Below are 25,197 nucleotides of genomic sequence, written 5' to 3' on the forward strand. Positions count from 1 at the left end.
TTCCAAGAAAAGCCGGCGAACTCTGAATGCGCAATGCAGGTGGGGAGCCACGCTGACCGGATTTTCACAGCTCATACGGGTGGCAGAAATTTCTGGCTGATAGGGTCGCTCGAGTCGCAAAATGGCGGCGGCCAGAGAGCTCTTTTTGCAAAGGTCTGTAGCTCGTTTTGCAAAGTTTTTTTTTTTTTTTTTGGGCGCTTTATATTCTGGTCTATAGCTTTACTCCTTTAAATATAAAAAAAAATTATTTAAAGCTAGGTGATGCAAGCTACCGCCCGATATAAAGAAAACAGTCAATATTTATCCATTTATTTAGGTATCCAACTCTGGGCTAACAGAAGACAATCCCAATCCAAGCGCTCGCCCGCCTGGCCTGTCTTCCCCGCCTTGTCAAGGCCCGGTCGAAGTATTTACCTCAATATCACGACCGTATTTTTTTTTTTTTTTTTTTGAAGTGTGATGTAAATACGATATATGAATAATGTTGTGAAGAAGAGGCGTAAATATCTGGAAACAAGCCACTGCTAAAGCCAGCTGAACTGGCTGAACCACGGGTATCCGGGTATGTAAGCATTTCTGGAGAGTGGCTAGATATCGTGCTGTAAATGAATTCCGGCCAAAAATTTGGTTTGCTTTGACACGTTTACGCGATTATAAACGAGCCGCGAACCCCCGTATTGAAAACGGATATTTCATTTGTGGGGCAAGCCTGCTGTAGACTTGTCACCGCGGTGGCAGGTAGGTGTTAGGGTTTGCCATCATCGTTTCAGTTTGGAGAGCGGAACAAAATACTCCCGACTGCTGCAATACATCTCGTTTATCTGTCAAAACAATTATAGCAATAAGTTTTACATTCTGAGTTCTTAATTTGTTTCGCTAAATTTTGCCCCCATACGTGATTCGAATTTTCGTACAGTCCAGTGCTCCATCGTGCTTAGGAAGTTGCAATCCGCTTTCGAGAATATTTCTCGTCTTTCGTGCTTTGCGCACACGTTTGAGTTCTGTTGTGCGATTGTTGGGGAGGACAAACTAGTACAAGAAGCCCCTTATTTTTGAGTTACCCCTCCGGCTTTATGAAAGAGCTTGGTCTTTCATCTTTTTCGTGTCTAGGTTGTATGCGACTCGCTGCTTTGCGTACTGACGCAATATGATTGCCAAACAAAACTCTAGACAGCCATTGAAAGAAAAATTCGTTCAGATCTACGAAAGCTTCTTCAAAGTAAGTGAGAAACATAGCTCTGTTGCCAACGCGGAAATATTTGATGCGGTGTTATTTTGGCTCCAGGGAAAGGATCCTTCCATAGACAACCAGAACTTCTGGGATGAGCTTTTCTTGCTGAAAGTAAGTAGTAGTAGTTGTGCTCGGTAAGCAACCCGAATAGGTCATTTCCAGTGTGACTCGGGTGTTTCTTGACAAGGTTGTCTCACTTGCAGGTTAATGTCAACTTCATCCAACAGCAGTTCGACAGTTTGTCTGGAGAAGACCTTGTGAAACTTAAGGTAGATATTTTTGCGTTGGACACAACACTTGCCGTTGTCATTTCTGGAAGCCATCTTGCTGTTTCCTACCGGAAATTTTAATTTAAATTCCAGGAAACAATTAACACTTTGTTTTACCACTGCGTCCAAGCACTGCGAAGTGAGCATCGCATCCGAATTGTCAATGCTCTGCAGGTAAGGCTTTCTTTTGAGAGTTGTCCCCACATCTTCAGTATGGCTGTCTTCTTCCGCTTTTGTACCAGGCACACAGTTGTGTGGTGGGGATGGTGTCTCCTCGGCAATAGACCGATCTCACCAAGTGTTCGGCGCATGCGCGAGGCAGCCATAACTTGAGTTCACAGTGGGCTATCGGCAGTCTACGAGACTGTTCGCGCCCTGCACGCGCAGAGCTCCAGCGAGGTTGTCGCATGCGCAGAAAGACTAAAGTTCCCTCGATGCATTGCGGCAGTGGTGGCGTAGTCAAACTGGCTGGTGAGATTGGTCTATTTTGTGTCTGCAAGCTGGGGCATCTAAGCTTAAATATGAACTGGTAGTAATCTATTGTGGGGAATCTGCTTTGTGGGCAACATTGTGCACTTTTGTTTATGCTTTTAAAAGAATTGTTGGAGTTTTACACCTCATAAAAACTCTAAAATGTCTGGCAGTTCTCGCCATCTCCATGCATGCCTTCCCGCTCTATTTGTTTACTGGCTAGGTCAGTCAAGTTTCATTGTTGAGATGATGGATGGATGGATGCCAACCGCTGTACCCTTTATAACGGAACGGGCGGTAACTTGTTTCACCTAGCCTAGAAGTTAAAACCCAGAGGTATGATTTCCCCCGTCTAAGCCGATTTGCTTTCCCTCTCCAATTTCGTAACTATCGCCAGGTGGTGTGAGATATCACCAAGATGATCTTTGGAGGATCGGGCAAAAAAAACTTAAACAATCACCCCCCGCCTGAGGGAGTTGCCTGTTTTCTTCTGGTAAAACCTAGTCAGTGTTGCCCCAGCACCGGGGCCACTGGGAGGCAGGTTTGAGACTGGGCTAAAGCTACAAGGGAGGGAGGGAGTCCTGAGTTTCCTCTGTCCTGCCTGTCCCCAGCTGTGAGCATTTGTGTATTACAATGTTGCCAGATGAGATGCTAGTTTGCCGAACATGTGTTTAGAGAACCATGATAGCCTCCAAAATTCATATGGTCACCGATTCTTATTGCATTTCCAGGGGGTCTAAATTGACCCTCTGCCTTTCACTGGGGCATGCCAGATGCCCTTCATTGGTCTGGCATCTTAACCCCAATAATTTCCTTTTCATTTTTTTCCCCCTTAACATGGAGAATTTGATCAGTGACAGTCTGGAAAGACCCAGGAAAGTTTTCCTGCTCCTTAGCTAATGCTGTGGAAGCTGAGCTTATGCAAGTGGATGCAAATTTTGTGGTGAAACTGTCTCATTGGTGCAATTTTGAAAGACTGCTGTTGCTGTCATCTGCCTTCATTGTTTGCATATTTTTTTCTTTCAGTCTCATGGCATTGGTGCTTACTGATTGTGCTCACAAACAAATATGCTTATCTCATATTTGGTGGAATTCTTATTAAGTGCAATTCATTAACCCCTGGCAAACCAGGAAAGCAATGTCATGTGCCCTTCATTAAGGTTGGAGTGAGATTAGAAGCTTGGAATCTTTGTGCACGTGATATGAGGTAGAGGTACTATTTTGTTGGTGATCTGCCTCGTGTTGTATGTCGGTTGTACACACTACTATCAATGCTTTTTTCGCAGTGATATAACAGAGGTTTCACAATGTCTACCTCCTTTCTGTGACCGAGAATTTCTTGGCATTGGAGGCAATCGTGCCAACGAGCAATTCTGCAACCTAAGAAGAGCACACTCTCTTGCTCCTGTAGCCAATCATTTATTCCCTAATCACCCGAAGTGATTCATTCTGTTTCTTTACTCGACCACAGTTTCTTTGATAGTTTTAGTCTTAATGGGCTTCGCGGTTCGAGGGGTAAAGTCTGGAGGACTGCTTCCAAGTATGGTCCTTTGCATGGGCACTTTCCGAGAGGTCTGTCACTTCAACCTGTGAGGCCCTGCTGTTTGCAGACGTTGTGCGCCCTCATTCAAGGCGTCTACAGGAAAGCACATGGGGACTATGGCTTTGACATCATTAACCTGCTCATTGGATTTGATACGGCCGAGCCCACGATGCAGGTACGTTTGGGGCGGCTGCACTCTGGTATCGAAGGCGCTTACCTGTTGTTGTCCTCACTTTGTATTCCAGGAGCTCATCGACCTGATCTGCGGCCTTTTAGTTGGAGAGTACACAGACAGCCTCAAGTGTCTTGTCCTTCGATTCCTCCTCGTTCTAGTGACGGTATGCTTTGCTCATGGTGCCTCATAGCCTCGGTTGTGCCGTGGGCAGGTCGGACTTGGAACAGCAGGTGTGGTGTTTAGGAAGTATGTGTGCTGCCTCTTCAGCCTGACCCCTCAAGTGCTGCGGACCCTTCGGGTCGATCCTCCTTTTCCTTACCTCTCTTTACCCTCTTACTGATCCATATGCTGATGGGGGCTACATTTAAACGCTGCTGCCATATTGTATTATACAGCTTTTGCTATTTGCACACCTCTATTTTTAACCAGCATCCCACACGATTGTGTAGAAGATGCTCTGCCTCCAGCACAAACTTTCTGCCCTTGATAATGCTTTTTTTTCTCGTGCGCAGCACAAGCCCGGCAGAAGGCAACGAATGTGTGCATCAGGCGGCAATTCTACTGAATTCTCAAATACACTGACTATAGCTAGAATGGTGTGCCACACGTGTGCATACACTCCCACTGTACAGTGCCGACTGACTGTCTAGGTCGGAACTCGAAAGTGCCGTATCTCTCTTGTTCGGCTACTGCTCCACTGATTACCTTTGGCGTGCGCTCAACTTTGGGGCAGCATATTTTGTGGTATGCACCATTAGGATTCTTGATCAGATCCTGCGAGTCAGATTGCACAGAAATCATTGCAACAACATCGGTGACTTCCTAAATGTTTTGCTGCTTCAACTTTGCATGTGGCACCATTCGGAAGAGGTGATTAAGATTATTGGGCAAAACGCGTGCGCATTGTCAGTACCGTATCAACACACATACAATTGTTTGAGAAATTTCTGCTTCAGTAAACTGGTTTGGTATAGACCAACACGTGGCCCCGACGTCACGCAGCTGCGGTGGCGCTGTCGACGGCACTGCACATGCGCAGACGCTTCACTACACGCGAATTTGGTTTCTGCGCAAGCGCAGTGCCCACGCCAAGTGTGGACAAACGCGGCTTGTTTGTAAACAGTGTGTCGGTCTATACGACCCAAGACCAACTTCTACAGTGCTTTTTTTTTTTTTTAGCGTCTGTGCCCATTTAAGTTATTCTGCATGCTTTGTGCAGTGGTGCCTTCCTTATATTGTTTTCAGGCCACTGAGAATGTGAGCCAGAATACCCTCCTGGAGTACATCATGATGAACTGTGTGTTTGAAGCCATACTTCGGGTGAGCTGACACAACTTTCGGGGCTTTTGGAGGCTGTGTGACCAGGGGGGCAATGCCTGAGATGGCCATTTTCCTTTTGTGGAGGATGCGGTTTTAATCTTATTTTCTTTGTAACACTTTGTTTGGTAATCAAGAAATTTGGATACTTTACTTGGTAGCCTATTTTGTTGTTTTTAATTTTGCTTGGCAGTTCTTGCAATGTTGTCGTTCTGGCTGTAAGGAGGAAAACAAAAACAGCCTTTCCTTTTTCTTTTTTTTTTTTACGACATCTTTCATGCAGCAAGTTATTTCCTTTAATTAAGAGTTACATAGTTAACACGATAGGTAATGCCCAGTTGGGCCCAGTCTTCCCTCTCATCTGAAAGACTGTCATTCAAAATTACTAGTCTATTGGACTAGGCCCATGCGGGGCCCCAATTTAGGGTTGAAGTACTGCATGCGTAAAATTAGAAGAAAAGGGGACGCTGTCGTGTTTGTACTAAATGTGCTCTGTGTACATACGGTCAAGCACTTTACTGATGTGAGGACAGCAATTTCTTCTATTAACTTCATTAGCTTTATCTAATTGTTTGATGGGTGTTAACTTCATTAGCTTTATCTAATTGTTTGATGGGTGTAGATCTCGCATTCACTTCCTCAAGTCAGTAAAGTACTCCTAACGTTGTGTGTCACATACTCCTCACATATTTCGAAGGATTGAAGTAGTAGTCAAAGTGGCTCGACATCATGAGAGTGTTGTCTGCGCTTTTCTTCGACGGAGGTACATTGATGATAGAACCAGTTTAGAAAGTATGTGAAGCAGTGTTTGACTATTCCACCATAGTTTTCAACTTCAGGTTCCATCTGCTACGGCGTTTAGAAACAGGGTTTTTCTGTAGGATCGGAGAAGGTTCAGACTTGTGCAACTTTCACACTTGCCTCTTATTGCCGTTGTCAAATCAGAAGTTGGCAAATGCCACTCAACCATTGCTTCTTGCTTCAGCCATTGACCTTTCTGAAGTATGAAGACTCTTCCTTCAGTATAGTAGTGTTGCGCCGGAATCAAGATCAACTTTTTCTGTAGAGCTTCTTAGGACACGATTGCATACACCAACCAGGTGTCTTGGCATGAAAGGCTGAACTCTGTGAAGCGAATATGCTGCCAAGAAGCAACTAATTTTGTGCTGTGGCATACGTGTCTTGGGTTCACCACTTAGGATTTGCAGAGAATACTTGCCATGCGACTTAAATTAGAACGTAAAGTATTGGAAACTTGCGGAAATCTCCCCTAGAAGCTTAGAGTTCTACTATTCATGTTTTTATTTCATCGCTGACAGAGTGTTGTAACATAGCCGACTGCCGCAGCATCTTTTGCGCACATTCCTTTTCACTGTAGCAGGAGGAGAGCATGTTGCAAGTGTGCAGATAATGAATGAGTATGCACATGAAAAGGCTCATGTTATCCTATGAAATCGCCAAGTGTTTCTGGAGGTTGTCTGAAATTTATAATTTCGTGAAGCACTTATGTGATTTGTTTGCGGGATATTAAGGTGAAAGTTTATGAATGGTCCTATTGTGATCTCTCGAGCACAATTCACTATCTTTAATAGAAAAACAAAGTGCTTGTTTACTGTAGGGGACACTGCACTTCCTGTGCAGTTTTAAGCAAGAGTTTAGCTTCACAAAATAGAGCATGCCAACACTAGTGGAAACTCCCCAGAGCAACACTTTTTCTCTAAGTCTGAGTCTGAGCGAAAGGAAGATTTCTGCGAAAGGCTGTGCAAGCATCTGGGATAGATTGACATGGCACACACGTATCTCTGTTCTTTCCCGCTGCGTGTGCGTCGTTTTCCGTCAATTTGACCTGGGGGTCACGGAATCGAGACGCGACCTCGGTCAATACGATATACGCTTGTGTGTTGCAACCATAAAATGCAACCCTGAAAATGGGCCGAGCAAAATGAACGTTTGCTCGATGGGACTGCTCTGTCTTCCCAGCTGCTTGCTGACAAGCACTCCCGGGCACACTGTGGCTACGATGCTGTCCTGGTGCTCACCATTCTCGTCAGCTATCGGAAATATGAGGTGGGTGGCTGCACCGCTGCCTTCTTGGGCCACGAGGCGAGTTGACGCCGGGCTCTTTCCTGCAGGCTGCCAACCCGTACATTGTGAAGCTCTCCATCGTAGACAATGAGCTTGCCCTGAATGTGAGTATGGCTGGACGTGAAGATTGTTCTCTTGACACACCTGGTTTTAAAGGGACCAAGTCTTCTCAATTATATCGAGTCTTCATATATGGTCCAAGTTCGTTAATTTTCAAAATAAAAAATTAATTTAGAAAATGTTAGCAATTGCTATTTAAATTTTTCGTACCGAAAAGCAGGGGTTTGACTTCCTATTCTCTTTCTTTTGGCCCACTAAACGATATGCAATCAGTAAAATCTCAATCTAAGATAATCTATCCGAGCCCAAAATTAATTTCGTGGCCCCTTTAAGTTACCAGATTTTACTTTTTATAATTTACGAGCTTCTAGTAAACAGAAACCAGGCAAGTACTCTGAAAGTTTCAACACTTTCTTAATTTATATCGGAGGAGCATACACGATGACCGTCACATTGTTTGTCAGCGGTACCTATTGTGTTTAAAAGGTTTTGTTTGCAGGAGCATTGTCACATTGCAGGGGCCAGCTTCTCTTGCATGGCGCAATGTGCGGGGGGGTTGCATGTGCTGCACTAAATGAAATAAAAACTGTGTTTGCAATTTCCTGGATGCTAATCCGACAATAACCTCGAAAAGTTGTTTTTTCAGTGAGCTTATGATCGGTCATTCAGTCCTCCTGTCATCACCCAGGAATGTTTAGACCTTCTTTTAAGACCCTCTCCAAATGCGGAGTTTGGACGAGGGATTTGTTGCCATGTGCCTCCTGATGCACTTCAAGGGGGGCGGGTTTCCTGACATTGAAGAATTTCACCTTCTCTCTTTGCTTCATTTTCAAGAATATTTTTGAGTCACAGAATCGCATTAGCATGGTGCTACAGAATTGCGTGTAGCAAGTGTTCCGGTGTGCACAACTCGGCTTCGCAGTGTTGACTGACGCTCAAAGCCCATGGGCCCCCTGGCCACACTAGACTCGCCTTGCTTTCTATTCTAATAATGTAAACAAGTTTTTAAGTGCCACCACCAGTTGACTCGACCCTCGTCTCTGCTGTCGAGGCAGCCGTGTCTGTTGCAACTCTAATTTTGAGTTTAAGTTAGGTTGGACGAAACAAGCTTTCAGTTTGAGTCACAAAAAGTGTGAGGGGCTGCACGTTCTAAGGGTACTCTGGAGGACATTCACAGATTCCTCTAAATATTGTGTTTTAACAAATATTACTTCACAGAAGGGGGGGGGTGGGGAAACGAGTAGCAACTACTCCAACTAAAAGTTCTGCCGGGAATCAGAGAGGGAGAGGATGCGATGTTCCAGTTCGACTCTGCCAGAACGGGGAACTGAAATCTCGTGTTCCTGCTCTTTCCCACTATGTACTCTAATATTCCAAGGGGTGCCCCACCCTCGAAAGACAGCCCACCCCGGTTCCAGAAACACCAAAAGATTGCCCACTCCCAGAAATAGCGCCGCCCAGAGCCGTATATGTAGAGGGTTTGGTCAATGGGAGGCGCGGGCAGAGCTAGGGCGTGCGGTAGACTCGGAAAGAGGGCTTGGCATGCTCTCTTGACCAACCAGGAGTCGAAAAGAATCTCCTAGCGGGGGTAGCCAGAAACAGTTCTGATCAAAGGTCTATGTTCGTGTATGGTTTTAATAAGCGCATAAGAGTGAATTGTAGTAACGCTTCGTGGTTGAAAATAGGGTTCACGTGTTGTTTTGATCTTGATCATGCAGAAAGATGTAAGAAACGAATGCTCCGCTCAACTCTGTTTTGCACGGACAGAGTTTGACCGCTCGGGCGGCAGATTCCCAGCCCTCGGCGCTTGGCGTACGGATTATGTCGATCGTTCCACTAGTCACACCCTTCCACCATCATTTTGGATAAGCGTGATTGAAACATCACGTGTACCATATTTTCAGCCATCGAGAGTTACCCCAATTCAGTTATCAGGTTTGTTTCTCGCGACCACCGCCAGGGTATTATTTCCAGCTTCTAGTTGGTCACATTCAAATTTCTGAAGACGCCCTGGAACACGCCCAGCCCGCTTTTGGCCAATGGCGCCTCCTCATTTGTCTCCTATACTTTCCAACGAATGGCCGAACTTTCTACATATACGGCTCTGGCGCCGCCCAGGTGGCCTCGGCACTAATGGAGCAGCTGTTTTCACCGCTGTCATCTTGCTACATTTGCAGCGTTTGTCGGGGTTTTGGTGGAGTCATTTGGAACTGCTTGAAGTTCGGCCAACCAAGCTATATACTTCAGTAGTAGACCTATCGGCAGAAAGCACCTGTATTCTGAGAACACGAAAAGAACGGCAGCAGTGCTGTGACTGTCGACGAGATAAACGGTGGCTGTGGCTGCTCTAATGAAACTGGACCATCTGACTATAGCTTCAGTCCAGCTTCTCTCTTCTTAGGGTGTGGTACCGAGGCTACAAGACAAAAAAGAAATGGCGGAAACTCAATTCAGGGCGACCTTCTTGTGGACAAACTGTGCAAATGAAGTCTGAAAAGTTTAGTAACGGATTGAACGGCGGTGAAATTTTAGTCACTGGTATACATTAACTCTGTAGGTTGATTGTTGGTCCCACGAAGACGTCTGAAAAATCGGTTGGCAACTATAAACCAACTTGAGCATTCCGATAGCATGCATGACAAGTTGTGTGAGTTTCAGAATTCGCTGCCAGATGATTGGCGCACTGCCATAGTGGTACCTGTGCACAAAAAAGGGGATCGCCTAGCAGTTGAGAACTACCGTCCAATTTCCTTGACTACTTCTTCGTGTAAATTAATAGAGCATATCATCTGCAGCCAAATCAATGAACTGCTGGACAGTCGTAATTTTCTAACAGAATTTCAGCATGGATTTCGCAAAGGCTTATCAACTACGACCCAACTCGTCACTACCATCCATGAGTTTGCGCAAATCCTCGATAGGGAAGGTCAAATTAATGTGCTTTTCCTGGACTTCAGCAAAGCTTTCGATAAGGTGCTTAATGAACAACTGCTTTTTACACTTGAACAGCTTGGTCTTCCACATGGTTTTGTTAACTGGATTGCTGCATACTTGTCACATCGCACACAGTCTGTTTCCGTCGGAGGTTGCATCTCTCCAGTTCTGCCTGTAACGTCAGGGGTCCCCCAAGGGAGCGTTTTAGGTCCTCTTTTGTTCTTGGTGTACATAAATGATATTGTATCAATCATTGACGCAGGTGTCCATATACGTCTTTTTGCCGATGATTGCATTATTTTTAAAGAAATAACTTCGAGCTCGGATCAGTTATTGCTAGATCATAGTTTGCATTCCGTTGCATCATGGTGCGATACGTGGAAAATGAAGCTTAACTCTGCTAAATCAACACTTTTACGTATTACAAGAAAGAAGCAACCCTTTGAATACATTTATAATATTGCGGACACCCCGGTTACTGTGGAGCGAGAATGTAAATATCTTGGTTTAATTATATCGGACACACTTTCTTGGTCTCCTCATATAAAACTTATTTGTACCTCGGCATCCAGGAAGTTGTTTCTCATTAAAAGAAAGTTGAACGATGCTCCGATTCAGGTTAAGCTGCATGCATATTATTCATTAGTCAGATCCAAGTTGGAGTATGCAAATATCGTTTGGGATCCATTCACTCAGAAAGATATCCAGAAGTTGGAGATGGTGCAACGTCGAGCGGTTCGGTTTATTTACGGAAAGTATAGAAGGCTGGATTCACCATCTCAACTTATGCAGGCTAATGGAATACAGACTCTTCAGGCCAGAAGGAAATAGCGCGGTTGAAATTCTTGTTTCATCTTCAGCAAGGACAGACTCGCATAGACCCATTGCAATATATTTCCCCTTTAGCGTCAAGAGCTACGCGGCACAGACATCAGTTTTCACCAACACCCATTTTTGCGCGTACTAATATGTTTAAGTTTAGCTTTTTCCCTCGCACTATTAGCGACTGGAACGGTTTACCTCTCGAACTATTTATCGACACCAACTTTGTAGAAGGTCTCGAGCGTCTTGACAACTAGCATGTTTTGCTTTGTACATTGCTGCACCTTCATCTTTTTCGCATGGACATTAGGATTGTATAAACCTTCATACTACATCTGGATAGGTCATTTGGTATTAGTGCATGATGGAATTACATACTGCTTGATGCTTGCTTCTCCCCCCCTCCCCTTTTTTTTAAATAATATATCCTGTATATTTGCTAGTTAGTTGTAAACCTTTTAATGTTGTGTTATTTGCTTTCGTGGTATGTGTGAATGTATATGTTGTATCCCACACCTACTTGGGCCTTCAATGGCTTGTAGTATCCTCTAAATAAAATTTTGCTCGTATGGAGCGCTGCTCAAAACTTGAGAGCTATACGGACATACGGAATATGAGCTAGTCTTCCAAGCTTTGCCGGGGAGCAATGTGACAAAATTCGAAGCCTCGTGAGTGAGCGCTGCAGAAATGGCGTGGGGGGATGTCCCAATCCCTCTGTTGACATGTGGCTAGGCTTCGAGTCTTGCGTGTAGCTGCAAGCCTCGATCGACCTGTCGATGGACGACCTTGCGTAAAGTTGCAAGGCACAGCCCACCGGCCTGATGCTGTCTCATTGAGCTCCAAAAACTACTTCCTCTTCGTTTTTCTTATCGCTTAGTGAATGCTTTCTTTCTTTTCCGTTGAAATCACCACACTCACCCCCAATGACCACAATCACCCCCCACTTAAGACAATTCTACCACGTTCACTGTCACTGAGTAAGAAAGCTATCATGTGCTATAAATTATGTCCAATGAACAAACACGCGCGCACACAAAAATACAAGTTTCTATGCGAAGGATTGTGCACCAAAGCCTACACAATGTGCATTGAATATAAAAAAAAAAAATTGTTTCAACATAAACAGTGGTGTGTACGGCGTACACGTCAAAAGTCACTCAATATAAGCGCCGTCGGCCACACATGCACTTAAAAAAAATCTATTTACGTACATAATACCCTGAAGGACATAAACAAATATTCTTAAGCAACAGACATCAGACTCGTGTAATCAGCGCCAATGTTTTCACTACCTTTGATATACTCAACGGTAAAGTCATACTCCGTTAGAGTTAAGCTCCAGCGCAAGACTTGGTTGTTGACGTGCTTTGTGGAATTCATATAAACAAGCGGCTGGTCTTCACTCTGCAAAATGAATGACCTTCCGAACAAGAATATATGAAATTTATTAACTGCCCACACAAGAGCCAGACCTTCCTGTTCGATCGTTGAATAGTCTGCTTCACGTGGGAGACGTCGATGACTTGAGGAGGCGACCGGGTGAAGAACAGCATCATGCTGTTGTATGAGAACGGCACCCACGCTGGTGTTCGACGGATCGGTGCGTAGCACGAAAAGTTTCGAGAACTCCGGTGCTTTTAGGATGGGTTCTTTGGACAATTGTTCTCTTAGCTTGTCAAAAGCTTCCCCCCCCTCCCCTTTTTTTAAATAATATATCCTGTATATTTGCTAGTTAGTTGTTGTAAACCTTTTAATGTCGTGTTATTTGCTTTCGTTGTATGTATGAATGTATATGTTGTATCCCACACCTACTTGGGCCTTCAATGGCCTGTAGTATCCTCTAAATAAAAAAAATAAAAAATAAAAAACAATGCGAAGAAACCAACTTTCTCATTACCTAGAAGACTTTATTTTTTTGGCCTGGCTTCGATGTGTTCCAGAACCTTTTTAGTATTGCTCCGAAGGTTAGCTCACTTTTGGTTTTCACCCCCATTAACTGTCTATATTAAATGGGCCTATCTCTCAGGATCCTACGGCGGGTGCATGGCACCACGGAGTTGATTGTTCCATTCTCTCTTTAGTCCATTCATGGGCCAAAAAGTCGCCTTCTTGGCTTAGAACAGGGTTGGGGCTGTCTGGGATGTCTCCACTATGTGTTACAAGCTTAGAATTAGGCTTTCACAGTCCTCTCAGTGTCGCTCCCAAATGTTTTCTTGCACTACAAGTTCATACACTGTGTGGAAGATTTGAGCACATGAATAAAACTTCCTTTCCAGGGGTATGGACTGGTGGTTTCTACAGCCTTGTCTGAATTCAATAGGTAAGCACCGTTTGAATCCCTTTGAAGTCGGAACTCGTATGAGTGTTCAGTTAATGGTACTTGGGACTCTTGTAAACAAATGTACAGAATGTGATGCATTTAGTGTGATTGAGTGATCGCCCATTGTTTCTGTGATTATCTCGCAACTGAAGCGCAATTTTTGAAATTATTAGTGTGTTGGAATGTGCTCATTTGGGGCACATCCCTTAGGCAAGACAAGTTGGTGTTTGTTGGTGACTCGAGTGAACAAGACACTTCTTGTGGCAAGTTGTTACCACTTGTAAACTTGTAATTTTGTTGATATTTTATTGTCAATGGTTTTACGAGTGAGTTTTCTTAGTGATTCCCTTAGCTGACCAGCCTTGACTTTGAAAGCATCTGTCCTTTTGTGCAGTGGCTAAGTAGCCAAAGTGCCACTGCAGTTGGTATGGGGAAGGGGGGAGTGGAGGGCAGCGGGGTTCGCGACAGGTGGCTGAGTGTGTCAGCACACCACACCTTGGAGCCCGTGGACCGAAAGCTTGTGCTGCAGAACCCGAGAAAGAACTTGGAAGATGTCTGCCATCACAGTATTGCTGATTTTTCCTTGACAAAGAGCACATTCACAACGCAGGAAGACAATCCATCAGTTTGACCAGAAACCCTGACATTGATTGAGTGGCTTAGATGGAACCAACTTTAGTTGCAGCTTCTGTTGGTACTGAATGCTGTGTCTGCACTTCAGCATACTCTGCAATTTAATGTGCGTTCAAGTGCTGCCTTGTTCTAGTCAGTCATCATCAGTGACTGTAGGGCTTTGCTCAGTGTTTCTTTTCTTGACCACTTAGTGGAGATGAGATGTGAACCAAGTAATGCACTCTGCTTTCAGGCAGTTTGTGCAGGAGCAGTCAGAGCCACAAAGTGGACTCCTGTCGACAGTCACCAATTTCGTGAGTCTTATTGCACACGGAATGCATGCGAGCCATTACATGTTACCGAAAAAGAAGCCATCAGTTGCAGTCAGATATTCTGAGAAGTACATACCATACTTGAATTTATTTCATTACCAGACCATAGAAGTAACTGCAAGCTTTCTTTAAAAAGTAATTACTTTTTTAATTACTTGACTGCATATTGTTTTGTCTGGCTTGCTGGTAGCCATTGGAGGATACATGACCCACCTGGTTATGTGGAATGTGCACATATACTAATGACTGCCAACAATTTCTGTGGTATGCTGTGATCCGATGACTTCTCTTGCACTTGCTTTGCACTGCCTTTTTATCATGTGGATAAACTCTTCACTTGCTTTCCTTATGGCGAGAATTCAATTTCTGCATGTGCACTCGAGGGCATTAATGGAGACTTATAAGTGTGATCGAACAAGGCATTGTCATCATGCGAGGCAAAATTATTTGATTTGCTACTTGGGTAAACATTGCACGGGCAGAAAGCTCGGAGTATAAGGATGAATACCTAGAAGGAAGAGATGAAAGGTTCTTCTACAATGGGTCCTTTTTAATTTCTTTCCACTGGACCCCGTTCATTTTTATATTAAAATTATACCAATCTCCACATGCAAAGCCAGCAGTGCTGGTCCTGTCTCTTCCCTGTACTCGTCCTTTATGCTTTCTCTGTGTAAGGTTTTTGTGACAAACTCCTCTTTTACCGAAATTCCCGTACCTCCGCATGTAAGCCGTGCACACTGCTAATTCTGTCACCCATGTGGCAGTGTGCTCAACTAATACAGTCTAAGCTCGTTATAACAGACCTTGATTTTGACCAAGATTTTGGTCTGTTTTAAAAGGAGTATGTTGTATGCAGATAAGAAGTTGAGCCAATGGTGCATAGATGTGCACCAACCGAACCTCACAAATCGGTATGTTATATCCAAATGTCTGTTGTAGCCAGGTCTGTTATAATTAGGGTTCCGCGTTTTCGGTTTCTATTATTGCAAAATTCGGCATACTTTTTTCGGTGTTTATTTTAAAATTCAATTTTCGGTTTTTTTCGGTGTATATTTATGCCCAAAAAAGTTTATCGGCTTCTTTCGGTGAATTAAAATAAACACTAACGGACACCTAATCAGACGATCCTTGTAGCTTTGATATTTGTGATCACTCAAAGAATAACTGCACAGATAACTTGAAAAAGAAATCGATACTTTATTTGGCAAATGTGTGCAACTGTAAAAGAAACAACAAAAAAACACGGAAGTACAAACAAGTCAGATATGAACCCTATGCCCAAAACACACGGAACTTTACTCTCTGTACATCGGAATTACGTGATCTTATTATAGTACACACACATGTACTTTCCCAGGTTTCCTTCGTTGATCCGCACTTTTCCTTTTTTGTTAATATGACCGTGAGCTTCGAGAATGCCCTCTTCACGCTAACACTGGACACTGGGGGGCTGAGGAGATGAAGCGCTGCCTGAGCGAAAATCGGCCAATCAACCCGTTGTGACCGCCAAAAGAGACACGGTGCGACGTTTTGAAGCACAGCACAACATGCAGAGCTTGCATCCAGTCTTCCTTACAACGAGTTTGAAAACACGCTCGTACATGGCGAAGTCATGGGGCATTTCGGACTTCAAGTTCTGATTGATGATGCGCACATTAAACCATGACGTCGTGATGGCATCCGTGTATCTTATCCATTCGGACACGTTTCGGTCGGCACTGTCGTTCCACTTTTTCGCCACGGCTCTGCGGTACGACTGGAAGGTCAAAGTGACCTTTTCCGATTAAAACTGAATTTTAGAAAATGAATTCGACATACTTTTATTGGTTTCTATTGGTTTAAGTCGAAAATGGCGAACCTACAAACTGAACTTTTTCGGTTAAAACCGAATTTCTGAAAATGGATTCGGCGTACTTTATCGGTTTTTATCGGTTTAAACCGAAAACTCCGAACCCTAGTTATAATGAGCTTAGACTGTATATATGTCATACGAAGTTTGTTTTAAACGGGTGCCACTGTACACCACGTACAGTGGTTTTGCATGTTTGATTTTTCACACTGATTGTTTTGAACAGTGACTCGTGCAATGCAATAGTTTGTTGGACTCGTAGAATTCATCATAAAGAAATTTGCATTTATGGCAACTAGTAGCTCTATTAATGAATGGAAAAATAATTTCATGATGCATTGGATTTCTGGGGTCACTTTTTCTGAGTGGCACGTTTACCATGTTTCAGGTGGGCACAATGTTTTTGGCTGATGAGGGCCTACCGATGAAAGACTCTGGCAGGCAAGTTCCACCTGTCTTTTGATTCTACTATGGCCTCAACCTCTGCGGGTACTCTTTGACCTTTTGATTGTGTGGGTTACATGCGTTTGTACTTCAGTGGCTACATTTGCACACAGTGGTCCAACTTAAAGTAGTGAGGGTTTAAAAAGTTGTTCACACAACAGCTTTGTTGGCAGTTGATTTTCCGTTGGAAGCTCACTTACTGTAAGGTGCCGAGCAAGAACCCTCGGAAGAGTTGGAGATAGTCACGAAAAAATGGGGATAGGCTCTTGTTAGATGAGTGAGCAAAAACGCAGAAGGGACACGTGGTAGGCTAAGCCCTTATTTGATCCAACGGAACAGTATGAGAGCAGTACAGGGGTCTAGTGGAGACCCCAATTTTTCAAGCAGCCGCGACAGTCTCGTCATCTTGCTTTGCGATGGCAGTCTCACTCAATCTTTATCGCTTTGCACCGACACATGCACATAAAAGTTGACCACTTCTTTGAGAAACTCACACTTCTTGAAGAAGCAGCCAATGTGGAGGAGCACCTCGTTTAGATCGGTGAGCTTGGAGGTTTGCTGGGCAGGGTGCTTGTTGTGACCATTGCCTATACCAAATGTTTCAAAAGTAGGGGGTTGCCACTTTTTGCGACATGGGTACAGGCTCGGCATTTTACGATAATGGATTTATTGATGCATGCATTTGATCTGATAGAAAGAATGTATTGAGAAATCAATTATTTGTTTGTCTCGTAGAAGCGACGATGCAGTTCTTCTTGCACTCTATGAAGCGGTTCATTTGAACAGGAACTTCATCACCATCCTCACAAACGTAAGCTCGCAGAAAGTTTTGCGCTTGTTTGTGAGATGGACGTTGGTGTCCGAAGGCAGACATTTTTCTAACCGGGCTGACCTTTCTCATTCTGGCGGGCAACATTCTTTATGCGACGCAGTCTCAAACAGAATCGTGCTCCACCTCCTCTGCACCCAGCAGTGCTCCCCTTTCCACAACAGAGCATTCTCCCCACGGTAAGCTCTCTCACTCAACCATAGCGCAACCTTGCACAGGTTGGCACCTGAGGTCGTTGCGGCAAGACTTTGACAACCAAAGCAATAGATTTTCACGCTGCTTGTTGCGATGCATCGAAGGAAGAGAAATCGCCTTCGATCACCATTGGTGTGGTCTGCAATTCGCGGCGGTGTGGTGTATTGTTGGCTGCATCGTGGTTTGTTCAGAAATGAGCAAATGATGGGAATAGGTAACCTGCATAAATACGCATTTATTTTGTCTAAAAATGTCATACATGGTCAGTGGAATGAAAAAGATAATATGATTGGACGGATGTCGTGCTGAGTTAACTCGCACGTATGTCATAGAAGTAAAATAATGATGCCTAAATTTCACGGTGTACACGCGTTTCAAATTGCAGTGAACTTTTATTGGGGACATACCCAGGTTGAAAAGTTTATGATGAGCGATAAAATTAGGTATGTTTGAATGCAATTGGCACTTAGTGTTCGTTGTTTTTATCTTATGATCACAAACGGGAATGGCTGCTGGTGCGTACCTTAGCACATGATGACACTTGTGTCTTGGAGGAGATCATCTTTAAAGGGATACTGAACCGAAATTTTGAGCTCGCAAACCAAGGCTTGATGGATAGGCAGGACGCTACAAAACCCAAAAACATCACTCATACAGCGATATCTTTAACGGATCGCCGTATTTTTGGAAAAGAAGTGCGCGATTGAACACGGCCGACGAGACAAGGCACGTCACGATTCCCATTCCCTCCTCCTCGCTACGTCCCGTCGAGCTGGTGAACCGAAGCGAGGCCACCTCCCCTCACTCTCAAATTCTTCCGGAAGACAATGACGTCAAAGACTTTGTTCGCTTGATCGCACCCTTCTTTTCCAAAACTATGGCCATCCATTTGAGATATCGATATATGAGTGATGTTTTGGAGTCTGTAGCTTCCCATTTAACACTTCTGCGGCCTTATTTTGGGAACTCCATATTTTGGTTCAGTATCCCTTTAAAGGGGCACTGACACCCCAAAGGTCGTATTTATTTTTATTGTCTAAAACGATGCAAGTTGCAGTCATAGACACGAAAAAAAAACCGCATCGCGAAAAAAAATTTTCCTGCGCGCGCGCGCGCCTTTTTATTTTTGGCGTTTGATTTTCCCGTCTTTCGCCTCCTCGCTTCTTTTGATCGGTGACGTCAAAAATCAGGAAATTTAGAAGCTTTGTAGGCGACATCTCTATAACATTTAATTACGGCAATCCTAAAACATGTTTTTTAACACAATTGCGAACGCACTACGGCCCTTCTTTTTGAAATACCAAAAATCGGGAGTTCGTTGTGGTGCCGTCTCCTGGATTTGTATCCTCCAACGGAAAACAGGCGACACCGCTCAAAACCGGTCCGCCGCAACGCCGCCGCTCACTCCTTTCCTCCTCGCTTTGGGTCGCCATGGCAACAGCAGGGAGTGGTGAAAGAAAGGGGACTCTCAGGTCTCCGCAATTTTTGACGTCAAGGCACCGGCGCTGATCGCGCGGGAACTTCGAATTCGGCATTTGGAAATTGTTTTTTTACTTCACAAATACTGAAGTCCCAAATTTCAAATTTTGAGGGTAATGTCTCTGCATCGTTTTCAATCGTTTCGGATAATAAAAAAAAATATGATTTTGATGTGTCAGTGCCCCTTTAAAGGGGCACTAAGGTGCTTTTTGAGATCCTTGTTTCATGGTCATAACTCAGTCTACGAGCTCTAAGCATTCTAAAAAAAATTAAATTCATACGCGACCGATTTGTATGTTAAAAAAGTGATAAAATGTTGAGATTTTTACCGTTGTCGCAGAAAGACAGATGGTGCTACCGAACCTTGCTGAATATGGTTGAACGACGGACGGCGCTTGTCAGCCACTCGCGAGCAATGGGTTCGTGCAGGGACGAGCTGCCGACCAGTCCCGTTCATCCATGCAGGAACCCGTTGCTTGCTAGTGGCTGACAAGCGCTGTCTGTCGTTCAACCATATTCAGCAAGGTTCGGTAGCGCCATCTGTCATTCTGTTACAACGGTTAGTGTCGCAATCCTTAATCACTTTTTTAATATGCAAGTTGGCCATGCATGAATGTAATTTTGGATTTTTTAGGATGCTTAGAGCTCATAGGTTGAGTTATGACAATCAAACGAGGATCTCAAAAAGCACTTTAGCGCCTTAATTCTAATTGACTCTACCTTTGGCAAGACATCAATCCTTAAACTCTGTTTGTTAGCAATCCGTGTAAGCGTGTCCAGCCCATTATGACTACAAAGTTTACTAAGACAGCGCAGCTTCGGTTAAACGTCCACATCCACGCACTCAATCGATTGAGTGCATGAACGTGGACGTTTAACTGAAGCTGCGCTAGCTCTGTAAACTTTGTAGTCGTAACGGCTAGATGTGCTTACATGTTAGTATGCAAAACATGAGAACCTCAAACTGGCCAGCCAAAGCACTACATGACACACAGAATAGTAGGCACAGGCAGATGCTGTAGCAAGAATGTTAGGACCTCACTGAATAGTGATGTCATGTGAATACTGCATGTGGAGTGTGCAAAGAAAATTTTATGGGGATTGCACATGGCATTGGGCATCAAGTTCTGAGGCCCGTAACTGGCGTAGGGCACTTCAAGTCGTCATGCCTAGTCTGTGGCGGCATCACTGTGCACTGTTTGTTGGCAACCCACTATAGTAGGTTTCGACTTGCGGGAAATGAGACATCTTTCACCACATAATCCGTCCTCAAAGAATATCATCTTGGTTCTATGCAAAAATGGCTCTCTGATGTACAGGAGGCAGCAACATGGGCTAACCCAACAAAGCTCCAGTCGGGGCTCTAAAAACCCCGCGTGGGGCACTCCTGGCATGCAAGCTATTGGGAGCAAGGTTGGAACGGACAGCTGTGGCATCGCATACGAGGTGGTGGCGCTAGCATAGGTCGGCATTTTAGAGCCCCTTCATTCACCACCACATTACGAACAAAATCACGTCTCCAAATTCATTAGCATTCACGTCACAAGGTACTCCGACCTCCCGAAGTCACGGCCCATCACATCCCGGCGTTCATCCGCGCCAAAACTTCATCCCCTTCACATCACGGCTTTCAAACTCCGCCGAGAATTCATCCCCTTCACATCACGGCGTTCAACCGCGCCAAGAATTCATCCCCATCACATCACCGCCGCCTCCGAATTCACGGAGTCATTCACCATCACATCACCAATTCACGAAGTCAATCACGAATATCACGAATTCATCGGAATTCACCATCGTGAATTTCATGAATTCGAACTCACCATCACATCATGAATTCATCTGAATTCACCATCACATCACGAGTTTATCCGAATTCACCATCACATCATGAATTCATCCGAATTCACCATCACTTCATGAAGTTATTCACCATCACGGTCAACACGAATTCATCGGAATTCACCATCACGTCATGAATTCCGCATAATTCAGGAAGTCATGCAGGTTCATTCTGACTAAATTTGACTTAACGGCTGGTAGCCCTTCACGAGTTTGCAGTTCTTGTGGAATACGACTGTGGCGCCTTTTTGTGTCATCCACTTGAAATTGGGACCTGACTCCATCGGGGAAGTGGTGCATTTCGAGTGCATGAAACGCAAAGCACATTGATAGAGCGCCAACCCAGCCAATGCCGCGCTGCGATCTTGTCACATGAATGTGCTCCGTGCTCCGCCATGCGGAACCGGCAGGCCACGTGATTTGGTCTCGGCGCCGGATCAGGTGCGCCTGCTCGTGACGTCGGCTTCGGCTTCGTCTCTTTTGAAACAATATATAGCTGCGCCACGTAGACGAAGCGGCGCCTGCTGCTACTAGTGCCCGCCGCCTTGGCACCGGTTCGCTGCCCCCTCGTAGTCGTATGTGAGAGCAGTGTTGGAACTAATGCGTTTCAAGTAACGACGTTACTGGTAACGCGCTAGTTTCTTGACTAACGTACTAACGTACTCGTTAGAATCCCAAATGTCTAACGAGTGATGTAATGTCATTATTATTTTAGGGAATCTCCTATGAAATTACGTTACTCGTTACTTTTGATTGAAAATGGCCGCATGATTGTTTGAAAACAAAATAATTTTTATTTTGTACACTACATGTACAGATATCACAATTCACATCATGAGTTCATTCAAATTCATGAGGTCATTCACCATCACATCATGAGTTTACTCAACATCACATCACAAATTCATTCAAATTCACGAAGTCATTCGCTATCACATCACGACTTAATTCACCATCGCATCACGAATTCATTCAAATTCACAAAGTCATTCACCATCACATCACGACATTCATTCAAATTCACGACTTCATTCACCATCACATCACGAATTCATTCAAATTCACGAATTCATTCACTATCACATTACGAATTCCTTCAAATTCACAAAGTCATTCACCATCACATCATGATATTTTTCAGTTTCAAGAATTCATTCAGAGCCATTCGGATTCACGCCGTGAATGTGAATGATGGTGAATGAGCGAGTTCATGAATGGATTTGCCGAGGTATGGGCGCTAGTATTGATAAGGCACACTTCCACGGCCAACTTCAACATCGTTCTGCATGTTAACCCGGTAGATTGTGTGGTGTGACATCTAAAAAACCCTTATTCTACCTGATGTTTTTTAGTTTGTCTTTTGCCACATCAGCAGCATTATTAACAACCGGCTCAAAATGCAGGCTATTTTGAGAGTTGACCATGAAAACGCGGCCTATCACCAACACCTCCCTTTTTTCTGGAAGTGGCCACCGTTTATTCCAACTTCGCATTAGGGGTCTGATTTTTATCCATGAGAGCAAGGGCTTTCTAGGCTGCCAATTAGACGTGCCATTGCAGTTTTTTTTTCTGGGCAAGCATTGTCGACCAATTAGAGATTTATCTGCTTGCGAGTTCACGATCGGGCAGTATTTTGGTGAGAGCTTTTCACCCACATACGAATGGACAAAGTGGTTTCGCCGCTGCTGATGTTCTTCTGAGCATTTCTTTGTCTACTGATGGATTTTAGCATGTGTGGCTGCGAAAAAAACTCTAGATTAGCAAAGGAAGCATGGGTAGTCGATTGCTTCTTATTGAAATAGCAGATGTTTACATTTTAAGCTTTTAAATCTTGTTGCCTGCAGGACTAGATTCGTAGCAGATGATTGCATTTTTCAGGTCCGTTAGCAGATGACGCATAGGTGTTTTCTTGTTTTATTTTCCCTACACATGGTAGCAAGGAAAGCTCCTGTTCTTTGCTCATACTAGCAGACGAGTCGAAATCTGATCAGGCTCTCACGAGGCGAAGCCCTGTGAGAGCCAGATTAGACCACACAGTGACCAAAATTGGACTCCTGAGGCACCACATGCAGAGTTCTTACTGCTCTAATCGACACTTTTTGGCAAGTTTGTATTACTGCCCCCTGTACTCTACACAATGTAGGCAATTGGAAAATGGCTTTTTTTTTTTTGGCATAATATACTCAAACAGGTTTGCGACAAAAACCAACGTTTACCAACCAAGTTCATGTCTCCTCACCAGTAGTTGTAGCCGTGTCAGAAAAATGGGAAAAAAATCAGCAATTGTGTATTTGGGCATTTTGTGTCATATGTACACCAGGTTTGTTGTCACATTTTAGATCCCTGAATTCGGTCACATAATGAATTCATACTATAGACGTAAAATTATTTATCGTATTGTGGAGTCGCTTCATATACTGTCGAGACCGGCTATAACGAAGTCGGTTATAACGAAATAGTGGCTACAGCAAAGTGATCACGATTTCTCATTCCTTTTGCACTTCGTTAAACCGAAGTCGGTTATAACGAAATAGCGGATATAGCGAAGTGATTTCGATTCCCGTCGACTTCGTTATTACCGGTCTCAACAGTAGTCTCATTTACCTGAGTTTACAAAGTCTTTCAGTGTCCTATAAAAGTACTTCTGAGTTATACAGAGTCTCTCAGCATTAAATAGTGAACCTTCGCAAGTTCTTGGAATCGTTGGAATGCCGTATCGCAGGTTCAGAGTCATATCAATGGGTCACTCAGGTTCGGTCGCAATTGCACAGTGAGTGTGGGTGGGTTTACAAAGGTAGGCTTTCATAGTACTGCCGGCCTATGTGTTTCTTACAGCGGATGAGTTTTTCTAAATTGCTTTAGATCAGTGGTTCTCAATCAAGGGTTCGCAGACCCTTTGGGGTCCCCGAAGGCCTTCTTAGGGTCCCCAAAACCCTCAACTGAGCAATATTTTTATTATTATTATTATTGGTGTTGACTGTCTTCATGTGCACCAAGTTAGTAGGGTTGGTTAGTATGTTTCCGAGCTTCAAAGTTGGCTTGCATGTATTCAGTTTTATTTATTTACCCTTTTGTCTTTGGAGTCATCTATTATCCCCCTCTTCCCCCATCTCTTTCACTGATTCAGAAGGGGTCCCAAAACATCAGTGGTTGAGAACCAACCACTGCTTTAGTTGAAAGAATTTCAGGAATTCAAATGTTTCAAGAGTTAGTTTTGGTGGGCTATATTGACTCCCAATAATTTTAAGCTTATGGGTAGCACAAAACGTTCGGAATGAGGCGCACAAATTAAGGGAAAACAACACTCAAATCACTCTTTTTTTGTAAGTGCTACCCACTTGTGAAGAAAGTGATTTTAGCCTTTTTGCATTGTTTTAGATGTGTCGTAGTGACTTTCGGTGGTGTCATCGCTGGCATTTTCTTGGCCAATGAGATTGCCAATGCATGAAGTATGGTTGCCATAGCATGGTCTAAAACAGTGGAAAAAAAAATGTGCCGTTTGCTGTGTCATGGTTTTGTAGGGTACGTTGTTGGGCTAGTTGGTTCATCTTAGTCCTTGTCTTTTTGTTGCGCTATTTTATATGTTTTAGTAATGGTTTTCTACAACATGTAAACTAATGCTTTGAACCCTGTAAGCAGTCCTCAAAATTTGTTTTTTTATGTATCGCTCTGCAATTTACTGCAGAGGTACGGCTAGGTGGTGGAAGTTTAGATTAGAATTATCAACGGATGAACTTACCTTATTCAGCAAACGAAAAAGAACTTGTTTCAGAAAATCTTCCCAAACCAAAACACCAAAACAAATAAAGAGCAGAAACTGATGCCGAAAAAAATTAATCAATAACTGACATATTACAGCGGTTCAGCACTAGCAACATATTGACAAATAAAATTTAGAAAGAATCTCAAGGCATGTCTTTTCAACTTTGAATACTTTATTTTTTAGAGATGCGTGCAATTAGTGATTTAAATTTGCAGACTGTGAGCAAATGGTACCTGCATATCTCTAGTAGAAATCTGTCCAAAAGAGAGAGATTTTGAATGTCATATCAATATGTGATTTAGCTTCAGCCTGAAATTGGATCGTATGAATTAGATTGCCCAGCCTCGCAAGACCAAATGTTTGCAATTTATTTAAAGCGAGTTTAATCTGCCAAGCTATTTATTTTTCGAATAAAACATGTTGCGAAAACGCATTACAGTTTGAACATTGTAGCAACTTTATTTTTGTCACTAGAGCAACTTTTCATCGACCTATTTTCATTGTCTGTCTCGAACCTAAATAGACCAATTTTCGGAGATTACTGAACCAGTAGCATATATGCACATTTTTGAACACCAGACCGATACCAATTACTTGGTTATTAAGGTTAGTGTAACCATAACTG

The 25,197-nt window shown here is 43.7% G+C and overlaps 1 protein-coding gene across 2 annotated transcripts in view; it reads left to right on the forward strand.

The window, feature by feature from the left end:
- The first annotated feature begins 343 nt into the window (after positions 1-343).
- Positions 344-25,197, forward strand: part of LOC8054079 (armadillo-like helical domain-containing protein 3) — a 49,795-nt gene continuing 24,941 nt past the window's right edge. The window contains exons 1-15 of one of the 2 annotated variants that reach the window (XM_029992481.4): positions 344-562; positions 1,111-1,219; positions 1,286-1,342; positions 1,435-1,500; positions 1,594-1,674; positions 3,582-3,689; positions 3,760-3,852; positions 4,935-5,009; positions 6,987-7,073; positions 7,139-7,195; positions 13,184-13,227; positions 14,093-14,153; positions 16,409-16,461; positions 17,200-17,275; positions 17,397-17,472. In XM_029992481.4, the coding sequence (XP_029848341.1) occupies positions 1,148-1,219; positions 1,286-1,342; positions 1,435-1,500; positions 1,594-1,674; positions 3,582-3,689; positions 3,760-3,852; positions 4,935-5,009; positions 6,987-7,073; positions 7,139-7,195; positions 13,184-13,227; positions 14,093-14,153; positions 16,409-16,461; positions 17,200-17,275; positions 17,397-17,472 (1,006 nt within the window). In that variant the 5' untranslated portion in view covers positions 344-562; positions 1,111-1,147. Of the gene's footprint in view, positions 563-697; positions 739-1,110; positions 1,220-1,285; positions 1,343-1,434; positions 1,501-1,593; positions 1,675-3,581; positions 3,690-3,759; positions 3,853-4,934; positions 5,010-6,986; positions 7,074-7,138; positions 7,196-13,183; positions 13,228-14,092; positions 14,154-16,408; positions 16,462-17,199; positions 17,276-17,396; positions 17,473-25,197 lie in introns of those variants that run through there. The other variant, XM_029992482.4, reaches the window with a different exon arrangement.

The sequence above is a fragment of the Ixodes scapularis genome, unplaced genomic scaffold (assembly GCF_016920785.2).
Source record: "Ixodes scapularis isolate PalLabHiFi unplaced genomic scaffold, ASM1692078v2 PGA_scaffold9__187_contigs__length_104089568, whole genome shotgun sequence".
Classification (NCBI taxonomy): domain Eukaryota; kingdom Metazoa; phylum Arthropoda; class Arachnida; order Ixodida; family Ixodidae; genus Ixodes; species Ixodes scapularis.